The sequence below is a fragment of the Sceloporus undulatus genome, chromosome 6, assembly GCF_019175285.1.
Source record: "Sceloporus undulatus isolate JIND9_A2432 ecotype Alabama chromosome 6, SceUnd_v1.1, whole genome shotgun sequence".
In the NCBI taxonomy this organism is placed as follows: domain Eukaryota; kingdom Metazoa; phylum Chordata; class Lepidosauria; order Squamata; family Phrynosomatidae; genus Sceloporus; species Sceloporus undulatus.
The window spans coordinates 104,690,967-104,704,417 of NC_056527.1; the positions used below are offsets into that span (position 1 = coordinate 104,690,967).

At 42.9% G+C, this 13,451-nt stretch overlaps 2 protein-coding genes across 3 annotated transcripts in view; one reads left to right on the forward strand and one right to left on the reverse strand.

The window, feature by feature from the left end:
- PPP1R15A (protein phosphatase 1 regulatory subunit 15A) overlaps positions 1–6,135 on the reverse strand; it is an 11,116-nt gene extending 4,981 nt beyond the window's left edge. The window contains exons 1-2 of one of the 2 annotated variants that reach the window (XM_042473274.1): positions 5,931–6,135; positions 734–2,219 (exon numbers count right to left, since the gene is read on the reverse strand). In XM_042473274.1, coding sequence (XP_042329208.1) covers positions 734–2,212 — 1,479 coding nt within the window. In that variant the 5' untranslated portion in view covers positions 2,213–2,219; positions 5,931–6,135. The remainder of the gene's footprint in view (positions 1–733; positions 2,220–5,930) is intronic. The other variant, XM_042473273.1, reaches the window with a different exon arrangement.
- The window catches only part of PLEKHA4 (pleckstrin homology domain containing A4), a 55,331-nt gene continuing 45,404 nt past the window's right edge, over positions 3,525–13,451 (forward strand). The window contains 2 exon segments of the mRNA XM_042473778.1: positions 3,525–3,575; positions 3,748–3,909. Coding sequence (XP_042329712.1) covers positions 3,525–3,575; positions 3,748–3,909 — 213 coding nt within the window.

The following is a 13,451-nucleotide window of genomic DNA, read 5'->3' on the forward strand; positions in this document are numbered from 1 at the left end:
TCTGGACGCTAAGCGTCCGCTACGCAAAGATGGCGGCGCCCATGTAGAAAGGGCGCCGCCATCTTGTACGGACGGAGTCCGTAATAGGCCCAGGGGCATCTAAAAGAGACGCCCCTTTTTTAAAATGGGACGTCCTCCGGACGTCCCAAAGGGCCGTCTAGAAAGCCCCTATGATTCTAAGACCAGTTCAGCAATGGATCCAGGTCTTTTTCTCAGGACATCTTCATAAAGAGCCTGGACAGCTACCTGAGGGGGAGCTTTAGCTGAAGATCCTACACTGGGCAGGGGGTTGGACTTTATGGCTTATGAGACCTCTTCAATGATTCTATGATCCTATAATTTAAAGAGCCAGAATAGAATTGTTTCAAATAATTATCTATACGCACAAACTAAACCTGTTGATTTTCCATCTATAAGGCCTCTAGCAAAAGTTTCCCACTCCCTCATTTAGGAGAGAAGGACACAACAACTCTTAGCAACAATCTTCTATCTATTCCTGCAGTTGTATAAGCACAACAATTAAATATACGAAAATCATGACTACTTCTTAAATATTGAAGTGGATAATTCTAATCCAGACCAGTAACTGCAAAGGGAAGATCTAAGTGTAGTAATTGCAAGTAATTACACAGTTCCTAGGAAAAAGAGTTTTTTAAAGTGTTCTTCCTGGAGTCTAATCTTCTGGAGAACCTGGCAGTTCTGGTTAGTCTACAAAACATTTTAGGCAACTCACCTTCTTGATCACCTGGTTTTCTTTCTGAGAAATGAATGATGTTTCTGAGGTGACAGAGTCACAGTTTTTCCTGGAATGTGGTTGGCAGCATTTATGGGCTGAACTCTTATAGGTAGCCCTTGGATCCTTTCGGGGCCATGGTTGTTTTGAGGGACCACACAATTGCCCAGGCTTAGAATCCTGCCGTGTTAGATAAAAGGAGACGGTGATTTCCTGATGGTTCTTGGGTTCACGTGGGGAAGAGCTGCTGGCCTTGGGCGCCTGAATGGGCTGGGAAAAACTGAGTGGGTGGAAAGGATCCTTGTTCATAGAGAAAGACCCGCAGAGGTTCTCAAGAACATTCCTCTGTAGAAGGTCATCTTCTGCTTCCAAAGAAGGCACACTCGTTGAATCAGTGCCATCTGAGGACATTCCCAAAGATGTACTCATTTCCATCTCATCCTCACTCCACCATTCCTCTGAATCATCCTCTTCATCTCCCTCTTCCTCTGATGGACTGTAGAACAAGGACAGGACAAGGGAGCTTTTGAAGCCATGGGGAGCAGTGGTGGATTCCAAGTTGTGAGCATCTTCAGCTCCACCTTCTTTGTTCATCTCTAGCTGTTTATCCATGCTTGGGGCACCAAATGAACTCACTAAGCTTTGCTCTTCACACACTGCCAAATCCACACTCAATATCTTGCCTTCCTCTTCCTGGGAAATAGAGGTACTTTCCATGCTTTGCCAAAGACCCTCTTCGAAATCTTTTAACTCTTCATGGTGGCTGCAATCACTTTGCAGGCTCTTTCCAAAATGTCCATCCATTTTGAAGCCTATTTGAGGATGATAACAATCTTCCAGCCACTTCCTGGAAAAATCTCCAGGGCTCTCCATGTCCTCCATGACTAGGTCTTCTATTGTAGAAACTTCACAATAATTTCTAAAGTCCAAAAAGATGGAAGGGCTCATTAAACACAGCTCAGAAATGGCTTCCTCTTCCAAATGCATCATATCCATCTCAGCATGTTCAAAGCCAGACAGGTGTTCTCCAAAGTATCCATCTTCAACTAAGCAATCAGTGTCCTTTAATGAGTACCTTCTATGATCGTACAAGGTAAGATATCCTATATGACCATCTTTCAAGTTTTGCATCTCCATTGGGGTTCTATTTCTTTCAATTTCTTCACTCTCTAAAAGTTTCACTGTCTTTGCCAAAATGGGCATTGCCCACCGAGCAATGCCTGTCAGTATAGCTGCCACCAAGTTTGCTGGGAAATTCTGCCAGAGGTGCCAACACTTCTTCAGCCAGTCCATTGCAAGTGGGGCCATACGTCCAACAATCATGGATCCAACCTTTGATTTGCCAACAGAAATGGAACTGTTTGGTTCTGGAGGCAGACTTTTAGCCATCCTGGATCCAAAAGGATAGCAGCAAACCAATAGTATGCTTGTGTTTGGGGTGTGTGAGATCCACTGGCTAGACATGATGTGTGGAGACATTTTAGACCTGGAAAAGAAGTAGAAGAGGAGATAAACCCTTATCTTAATCACAGTTTAGTAAAGCACTGGTGGGAATCTAAACAACTGCATGTAAAATTTATCTGCCTTACATTACACAAGATTGCTGGTTATTGTCCATACCTAGTCTGATACAGTGCACTCCTGTCTTATCCATCCTAGTGCTTTCCATGTGTTAGACTATAGACCCCATCAACCCTTGCCAGCATTGCCATTGAAAGGATGTGAGTTCTAGTCCAACACATCTGGAGGGCACTAAGTTTGGGCAGCTTGGGAACCTGTTCTGGGAGGCAATGGCTCCTCTGGCACTCAATACAGCTTGGAAAAGTTACACTTTTGGATTATAACTCTTTCAGTTATAGTCAAACTCTCTTCAGCTAGCATGGCCATTTGCGGGATCTGAGGAGTTGTAGTTCCAAGTGTAACGTTTCCAAACCCATGCAAATACTGTGTGATCTTTAAAAAAAGAAACTGGAAATGCCTCAAAATGAACTCAAGGTCTTCTGCATACATAATATGTACTCTACCAATGAACCATGGTCCTTTCCCCAAGCCAAGATTAGGCAACTTGTGTGCCCCCATTAAAGTTATTAAACTACAACTCCCATCATCTTCACATTCCTGGCTGCAACTGGAGCCAAAGTCCAACAACATCTAAAAAGCCTCAAGCTGCTTATCCCTGTCTTAAGTATGCCATTCTTTGTCAGCTCCAGCTTTTATTGCATTGTTTATTGCAGATACACTGATGCAACCCATTAAAGGTATGTGTTTCTCAACCTGCCTTCACCATCCTTCCCAACACTAAACCTGCTAAAAATATCCAGCTAGACAGAGGATCAAAATAGAAAAAGGGGGCTGGGTGGATATAAAAAGACTGCCTAAAAAGAAGCTTCACTGTCAGAGGCTTTGTTAATTGAGGTACGCCTGTAAACATTTAAAAAACAGCTCAAGAGATATTTCATAGCACAGGCCTATCTGAAATCTACCTGAAAGGCCTTGCCCTCAATCCATTGCATGCAAGAAAAGGATGCTTATGCTATGGGTGGGAATTAAGGCATTCTATGCATGCTCAAAAGAACAATTACCAAATTCTGTATTGAAAGACTGTGCCCTGGCATAGGCAACGAATTCTAGAATTGAGCCCCAAGGTGCGTTGAGCCTTGCAGGAAGGTACATTATGACATTCCTTGTTTGGAATGCAACTCCTAGCATCCTGGCCAGGGGATTCTGGGAGTTGCTGTCCAATGAAAGACTTTTTCCCAAGCTTGTTACTTCGTCAAAGGAGTGAAGCCAAATGGGAAAGGCCACTCTGGGAATAAGGTTTCAGAGTGGGAATAAGCGGCTGGCAAGTTAGGACAAAGCAGAAGAGGAAAATACTGACACCCAACATCTTTAGGCCCTTTATCCTCAGGATTCCAGCACAGATCTGTTCTGCCCCCTGTCTGTGCCTCAGTTTATCTCTCTCATTTCCTATGAATTGTTTCCCTGGCTGAGATGTGTAGGTTGACTTAATTCAGGGCGCGCCCCAAACAAGCTCAAGCAAGTGGCCCTGGAACGCTGGCAACACCCCAGTCCGGAAACAGAAGGGGGGAACGCACATACACACACACAGTCTGGAACCCGGGTGTGCAGCTGCCAGGGAGAGAGGAAAGCAACGCAACCCTTCTGACCCACAACAGGTTAGATCTGGAAATGGTGGGGCTGTAGCAGTGGGGCATGGGAGGGGGGAGGGGAATAGTCACTTAACAAATCCCAAATGCTAGCAGACAAATATTATGCAGAGAAACAGAGTGTATAGGATTGTGGGTGAGTAGTAGGAGCGCATCTCTTTTTGGACAGCGAGAAAACATCAATAAAGAGAGCTCTCTAACTGTGGAAGGGAACCTTCTCAGAAGTATATATTCTTTCCCAGAAGTACAGTATATATATATTTTTCCCATATGTGGCATATTTCACACTGCAGACTTTGCAAGGCTAAAATTGAGAATATTGCTAATGGAGCATACAGTAATACTGTATTAAGGAAGGAGACCTGATGGATGCGCTGGGTAGCAGCTGTCAGGGCAGACAGGCAGCGACAACTTTCAAATAGATCTGGTGCTAGGATGGGATCTCTGAGTCGTGGATACTGGATCTTTTGTCAGGTTGGCTTGGTGCGCAGAACCAGTACAGGGGTCCAGTTCTGCTGGGGTAGATGGGTAGGAAGAACAAAGAAAGTATGACTTTCAAGAAAAGACAAAAGAACAGGGAATCACTGATGTTGGGTTTTTGTGGGGTTTTTTTACATGAAAGAGGATGGAGCTGGGGTAAAAAGTTTCATAACAAGGAACGTTAAATAAGATATGGAACATTTTTCATAAAGAGAAGTATCTAGAAACAAAATACTTAGGGAGCATCATAGGTTAAATTTCAGAGATTAATACAATAGGATTAGAATAATGGCACTGAAAACAGTGCCAGACAGACACATGAAATAAATAAGCTGCAGTTTAGGGAGGGAGTGTTGGACTCCAAGGCATCCCCCAAACCACCATACTGAAAAATTCGGGGTTTTTTGGAGAGGCTATATGACAAATAGTACCCCAAGAAGCCTGAGATGAGGGTCTAAATACCCTAAAAGCCATAGGTCTTGGCTGATCATGGAATCCAAACAGGTCAGCCCTGGTTAGTACCTGGATGGGAGACGGCCAAAGAATACCAGGTGCTGTAGGCTAGCTTTTAGAGGAAGGAACTGGCAAATCCACCTCTTCTCTGAAAAAACCCTATGAACTTTATAGAGCTGCCACACGTCGACAGGTGACTTGAAGGCACACACAAAATACCAACCAATTTTATGTGATAGCTAATACATATTTTATGGGGTAATTGGGCCCTTTTAAATTTGACATGAGGTCTCGGCATGCTTTGTTACTGGTATTTTGTTGGAAAACATTCCCACAAAGATAGATCCTGGGTTACAGTGTTTTTTTTTCTTTGGGGGATGGACTTTGTCTTTTTGGACAGGGTGCCAGACCCACACACACAATGCTGAGAAACACATTACGTAAGGACCAGAACGACGCTGCAATGAAACTGACAGCCAGAGATATCTGGGGGTGGCTATGGGGCGGGCGGGCAGAGAAGGAACCCCCACAGGGCAGGAATCTGGAGAGGGCAGGATTGGTAGCCAGGACTCCCAAATTCTCTAATCCCTACTCAGCCGTGGAATCTAATGTATGCTTTATATACCTCTCATCTTACAGTATTAAAACAAATTACATGCTCACCGAATTAAAATACAATTACAAAGAAACCATGTTCCAATTTACTACGCAATTCTATTGTAGATATATAGCGGGCAGTAGTTTGACACATTGAAGGTGTGGAACGGGTAGGTATTCCTGGTGGAACATGTAAGGGGTTTTCCTACTGTAATAAATGAAGGTGTGGGGAAATAGACTCGTGTGTGTATGTTGACTGTTTTTTAATGCTTTGAGCTGCTCTGAGACCCAGTTTTGGGGGAAGGAAAGAATATAAATAAATATAATAAATAATAATAATAATAGTAATAATCCTAGCAGGGATGGGTGACCTTGAGCATGTCACACTCTCTCAGCCTCAGAGGAAGGCAATGGCAAAACACAAAAACAAAAACCCAACCCTTTGGACCAGTCTTGCCAAGAAAAGAAGCCCAATAACAACAACAACCCACCCGCCTTACCTTTGGGGTTTTAACCCGTGACCAACTCGCTCCAACAAGCAGCTGTGGTGGGGTTGGTGCGGATGAGCAGCAATGGAGAGGCAGGCTTTGGGAAACTGGCTCTGATGATAGCTATAGCAGGAGAACCCATGTCTTCCCTTCGCAGCTACTACCAACTTCTTTTTCTATGAATGGAATGGAACGTTTGGGTGCTGAACGTTCTAAGGAACCCCCCGCCTGTATAAATAGTATCCGGTGAAAGGGATGTCGTCATTGCATTGTGACGTCGTGGAACGGGGGCGTGGCCAGGGCTAGAGCGACGTGACTGAAGGCTCCAGAGCATACTAGGGAAGGGAAGGGCCAGAGGGAGGAGGACCTCAATAGAGGAAGAAGTGCTGCGGAGGGAGAAGGAAAGTGAAAAAAAGAAACAACTCCTTATTAGTACTTCCACAGTTGGGTTTTTTCCTTTCAAAATATATGGGTGGTAATTTCCAGCTTCGTTTGTTGCACACTGTGTTCTGGAAATTTACACAGTCATTAAACCAAGAAGAAGAAATTTCCCATGCAAACAGGAACAAGAATGTAAACCTAGATCATTATGCTTTTGATTGAGAGTTCCTGCATGGCAGGGGGTTGGACTGGATGGATGGCCCTTGTGGTCTTTTCCACCGCTATGATTCTATTATTATTATTATTATTATTATTATTATTTTCAAGTCTAAGACGTTGTCTCTGTCTTTTGTGTGTGCTGTCAAGAATTAATAAATGACAAGGAGTGTATACACTTCCAAGATGCACACAAAGTCTGCCCTTGCAATCTGTTTGAACATCCAGGATACAGAATTATAAGCCTGATTTATTCCACTTACTTTTAGTGGATGAGCCCCTGGAAATAGGATAATTATTTTGGTGTCATTTATTTTGCCTTGTTCTTGTCGAAATGTGTTTGGATGTTTTTATCCTTTTTTTATTTTGTATGCTCTTTGGAAGTCCATGTACTTCTTATCTTCCATGTACAGTACTTTATACTTTTGACTTGGTATGTGTCTTGGAAGTGTATACACTCCTTGTCATTTATGCCTTCTGGCACAGTGCATTACGCTGTCAACACACTGTTTATTTGGATGCCAGGAAATTGCTGTGTTACTGCATCATTTGAACATTTTTGATATTAAAACTTTTATGTGTTACTAAGTGCACACCCTTTCCTAGACCTTTCTGTTTGCCATGTTGTTTTTGGTTCAGGCCAACGCTTTGTTGTTTTGATCATTTCATTGTGTGTAGCTTCAAAGCCATTTCCCCCTCATGGGGTTTTCTTGGCCAGATTTGTTCAGAGGAGGCTTGCCATTGCCATCATTATCATCATCATCAACACCATCATTATCAATTATTATAATAAGAGCAGGTGGGATGGAGAGGTGGGATAGGATAGGGACAAAGGTGAGGCTGAGAGAGTGTGACTTGCCCAAGGTCAGCCAGTGGGTTTCCATGGCTGAGCTGGGAATCGAACCCTGGTCTCCAGAGAGGATGGGGCCAAAGGGTTATGCACTCATCCCTCCATATTTGTGGCTTTGACCTTTGCGGATTTGATTCTTCACTGATTTGATTAATATGTTCTCTCTAGGAATATCTAGGTCCTCCAGCACAACTCTATGGTCAACTTTAACTAAAATTTGCACTGAAAGACCTAGAGATTCCTAGAGAGAATACTCTACTAGGTGTTTGTAGCTCCTCCAGCGCAATTCTATGGTCAGTGTCTGTCGGACATTAACCACAGAGTTGCACGCATTGAGACATTTTTGCGCCCTTCCTGGGAGTCCCACCCCACTGTTTGGGAACCACTGGATTAGCCTGTCCCACCAAAATAGAAATCATAAGAAAAGTGGAGGTTGTTGAAAAACAAAAGGGAAAAAAATCCCTGGATGCATTTTGGAAGAAACTTTCAAGTAGGCTTTAAAAGTTTTAAAATATTTTGGTTTACTTATGCAAGACTTATGTGACTTGTTTGCTTTATTTCACATGGTCATATTGTGAGTTTTGGGTTAAAAGGGTTTGGTGAAACATTTTAAACTGTTCTTTTTAGTAGTAGTGCAGGAACCTATCCCTATCCTTCCCTTTTACTTCTGCCTCTGATACCAAATTCTGTTAACAGGAAATGTCCAGGAGCACATCTACTTCCTTAATGGAAAACATATCCAGGGGTAGCTGTGTTGTCCATGTAACAAGGTACATTCACATCCAAAATCCACAAAACAATGATACTTTAATTGGCTACTCAAAATGCGCAAAATACACATTGCAAGCTTTCGAGGCTCCACTGGCTTCTTCATCAAATGCAGACTTGGGACTAACATTGTCATAATTTTTTTCTTTCCTTTATGATTTTTAAGATCTTGGTCTGATGAAGAAGCCAGTGGAGCTTTGAAAGCTTGCAGCATGTACTTGGTTCCTTAATGGAGTTTTTCCTGTATTTATTTGCAACCTTTTGTCTCCTTTCTTCCACGGAGCTCAAGTTGGCTTATGTCATTTTTCTTTACCCTTCATGTTATTGTCACAGCATCCTGTAAGATAGAGCTGACTGAGAGAGTGACTGGCCTGATGATACCCAGTGAACCTCATGGCTTAGTTGGAATTTGAATCTGGAATTTGTTCTAATTAATCTGACATCACCTCACTTACATACATGTGAATGCAATTGTAAAGAAGACAGACATGTACACTATGAGTCAAATGACATCTAGTGCAAGGAGTAAAATCTGTACCATTTCAATGGAAGGTTTAACATGTATACTCATAGGTGAGCACTTTGCTCAGATAGTCACAGTAAGCAAAGCAGAATCTTCCTACCTTTGTGAGAGAGAGCCTTGGTCCTGATTGGATCCTAAATGAGCAGAATTGAGCTTGCTGCTTTTAGTATTAGTACTACAGAAGGCCCTTGGTATCTGCTAGGGTTTAGTTCCAGGACCACCCCCAATACCAAAATCCATGGATCCTCAAGTCCCATTTGACACCATATTGCTGGCGGAAAACATCACACAACAACTACTAAGGAAAGTCAAGGAAGAAAGTGCAAGGGCAAAGGTCTATTGCGGAATACTGTATAAAGGGGGGGGGGGAATGACCGCGAGGAACTACAAGCCTTCAACCTACACAATGAGGAAATCAAAATAGTAAAAGAGTTCCCACACCTTGGATCAAACATAAATAAAAATAGAGATTGCAGTCAAGATACCAGACTAGGAATGGGAAGAACAGTTATGAAAGAACTAGACAGGATCCTAATGACCATGAGCACAAAAGTTAGAATCGTCGAAGCCATTATATTCCCCATCACCATGAACAGATGTGAGAGCTAGACTGAAGAAATCTGACAGAAAGAAAATCACCTCCTTTGAGATGTGGTGCTGGAGAGGAGTGCTGTGAGGATGTCATGGACAGCCAGAAAGACCAATATGGGACCTTGAAGAGATCAAGGCTGAACTCTCCCTGAAAGCTCAGATGACAAAACTGAGGCTGTCGTACTTTGGTCACATCATAAGAAGACATGACTTACTAGAAAAGACAATAATGAAGGTGCAGAGGAGCAGAAAGAGAGGAAGACCACATGCCAGATGGATAGATTCAGTCAGATAGATCACAGGCATGGATTTGCAGGACATGAACAGAGCCGAGGATCTTGGAGATGTCTTATCCATAGGGTCACCATGAGTCAGGGCTGACTCAAGGGCATCTAACAGCAACACTAAAATGGTGTCACATATACAAAATGGCAAAATCAAGCTTTGCTTTTTGGAATATTTTTAAAGGGGAGAATATCTTCAAGTTGCAGGTTATTGAATCAGTGGATGCAGCATCCAAGGATATGGAAAGCACACTGTAATGGGAATTGCCTTTTGCAGGGCTAAATAAAAGACCACAAGGAAATGAATGAGTAAGCTTTTGGAGTTAATCAGAAGTCTTAATCATGCTGGTTGTTGGAGGAGGAGGAGGGAAGAAAAGACTTCTGCTAAGCAAGATAAATAGACCATGCGTTTGTTTCGTAGTAATCTTAAAACAGAATGGGGAAACTGTGAGACCAATTACGTTGGGTCCTACTTTGGTATAGGATGAACCGTCAATTGTGTCAGAGGTTACAGCGATAGCAGCTTGGCCACTCTGTAGTTGAAAATAGAAAACTCAGCAGATTTTGCCAGCAGATTCCTTTTCTGGATAGTACTATGAAACTGCAAAATGGAACTTATAGACAGCACTTTCTGTTTTAAAAGGAGAAACTCCATTGAAACTGAGTTTTTAACACCTTTGTTGGTGGGGAATGTGATTTTTAAAAAAATAAAAAATGATAGGGATGATAGGAGCTGTAACCTAATAAATGTGAAAGGTGCCTGGTTAAAGATAGATGGCCTATTTTAATGTACAGCGGCAAAAGCTGGGAACTAGCTGTAGGATGATCAACCTTGGCTGGCCCAGGAGCCAGTTTTCTGCCCCATGAATCCTCTAAGCACTGAGCAAACTGTCAAAAATGCCCAGAAAACTGGGAAAAGAAGTGCTTTAGATTTTTTGCTGTTTTGTTTTGCTGCTGGTTTACTGGCATCATATCCTTCAGCATTTCACAGATAAAAAACAGAATAGACATAGCCAAACAACATCACATAGACATAGTGGTCAAAATGGCAATACAGTTATTAATAAGGAAGAACACAAAAGCTAGCAGAGACTACAGTAGTTTGCTTTTGCCGGAGTCTACTGGGAAGGGCAAAATTCCTCCCTGCCCTCTAGTTAATGGGGTGCAAACTAGTTTTGCAGGTTGAAGTCAGCAGCAATGGAAATAGGTTGAAAATCGAGAAAGGTGAGAAAAGGAGGCTAAAACTGGGACGTTTTAAAAGCAGATGAAAACCTGGACGACCGTGTAATTGTCCCTGCCAAATCAGGACCACTGGAGAATATGCGTTATTGACACTGCAGAATTAATGCAGTTTGATACCACTTTAACTGCCATGGCTCAATGCTATGGAATCCTGGGATTTGTAGTTTTGTGAGATTTTTAGCCTTCTCTGCCAGAGAGCTCAGGTGCCACAACAAACTACAAATCCCAACATTCTATAGGATGGAGCCATGGCAGTTAAAGTGATGTCAAACTGCATTAATTCTGCATTGTAACAGCAGCCTTGGTTTCCTTATGCACTGTTTGCATCACTGTTCATTGTTACGTGTTTTATGTTTGTAACTGATTTGTGTACCAGCTAGGTATAATGCACTCTCAAAGTGAAATCAGTAATCAATACCTAATAGATACAGGGGGCAGAGTTACTTTGGTGCTGCTAATGGAGATGGAAACTTGATTGTTTAGCTTTTACTGGCTTTGTCCTCAATCACCACATCCACAAATAAGCACAAGGCGTCCACCTGTACCAACCTTCCCTCAAGACCTCCTTTAAGCACCATCTTAAGCAAGCATCTCAAGATGGAAGCCTCCACTTTTCTTTTCCTGTTTTGTGTTTTTAACAACTTTGGCTGATGAAAAAAGCCAGCGAGTTGCCAAAGCTTGCTTAACATGTGAAGTTGAAGGCTTTCATAGCCAGCATCCATAGTTTTTTGTGGGTTTTTCAGGCTATGCGGCCATGTTCTAGAAGAGTTTGTTTCTGATGTTTCACCAGCATCTGCTGCTGGCATCTTCAGAAAATGCCAAAATGCCAGCCACAGATGCTTGCTTAACATGCTTGTTACGTTTTGGTTGATCTGACAAAAAGCATCCCGAAAAATATTTATTTTGGATTTTGTTGGAGGGAGCCAGGAGAAATTTGGGGGGATATGTAGCACTTCCTATTGGAACAGGGTTCCAACTCCTCCAGAATGTTTCCCCCTGTCAGATGGATCTCTTATGTTCAAATATCCCAACCAGACACATGGCTGTATGTTTTGTTTTAACAAAAGGAAAAGAAACGGTCTTTCTTTTTAGAATGATCACTGAATTTCTGCATGACTTTAACCATCAGGCAGTTGTTCCTCCTCCAACACAAGGAGACCTCAATATCACACCAGTCAAAGGGATATCTTTTTTGCCTTGTCAGCTTCCCAAATCCTTGTTTTTCTAGTGTTTTGCAGCCACTCCTTCGGCAAGATCAGGAATTCTGACTCTCATCTCCCCCAACACAGGAACCACCCTCCCCTCTCCCCTTCCCTTTCTCTCTCAATTCCTATCTACCCTCCCCTCCTTCTCTAGCCAAGCCCCCAGGAAGGTGGGGTGGTGGGTCTCCAGGCTGAAACTCAATCTCTTTGCTTTATTCCTGCCCTCTTCTCTCTCACTTCTGCAGAGGAAAGGGGAAAGAGAAGTAGAGGAAGCAGTGGCTACAAAGATCAATACCCATACAAAGAAAAAAGAGGGTTGAAGAGGAGAAAGGTACATGTCACTGCTAAGGAGCTGCTAGCTTGCCACATTGTAGGGAAACTCAAGGATGGATGGGGAAGAAAGAGATAAGATAACAGGGCTCTAGTGGATAGGAGAGATAAAGGAGGGCAGTCAGACAGAGAGGGTGCTGGAAGGGTTGGAAGCAATTTAGAGATGGAAAAGAGAGTAAGATATTTCAGGGTGAAGAAAGAAAGGAGAGAGTGCGGTGCTTTTGATGCCAAGTTATGCTGAGGTCCGAAATCAGAGGCTCTAGGCAAGACAGGTAGAGAATCCAGGACAAATTGAACTTTCCCCAACTTGAATAAGCTGGTAAGGGGTTACCTTCCTGAATCCACATAGGCCGCCACAGGACACCAGGTAAGATCTCCAAATCTGTTGTTTCTGTTACCTGTGCATTGTCTTTCCTGTTGGGACTCTATCTGATGGCCTTCACTTGGGGTTTGCTGTCCAGATTGGTTGTTTCATCTCAGCCCTGCCTTTCTGGCTTTGCACATATGCATCTCCTCCAACTGTCCAGTTTTTCTCTCCTTCTCCCACTTTCTCCCTTTGTTTTCAGCTTGCTTCACTTGCTTTACAATGAGTTCAAAGTCATTTGCAGTCAATTAACTCAGTAGGAGGGAGAGGAGAGATGGGGGATAGAGAAAATCTTCCACTTCCCAGTTAGCTTAGGCAAAAGCTAACTACTGCAACCTCTCCCACTTTCTCTCTCCTTGCTCTTTAATAACTTACACCAACTTGATCACAGTCTCATGTTGCTCAGTCACATGTGTCCCAGTTTTCATCTGTGAAATGTTGCAAGGTATGCATATAGGGGTGAGGGGTTAGGAGCAGTACTTCGTAAAGGGCAGCAGCTCCCATAGGCACCCAGTCTACTTGAGCAGTGTATTCTGGGTTTGCAGTCCTCATAAAGTGATTTTTCCAAAGGTTGATGTAGGCATGCTCCAATGGAAGGCTAAGGTTTGTGGACTATCAGGTTGACCTCTCAACTTTCTTGCTTTGACTTTCATTGTTTGATACCTGTTAGTCAATACATGTAGGTCAGAAAGGGAAAGAGGAAGGGTATCTAACTGAGAATGGAAGGAAATGCTCTTCTGTGTTCAATCCTGGTTTGGTAAGCCTAGAACCAAGATTCATCT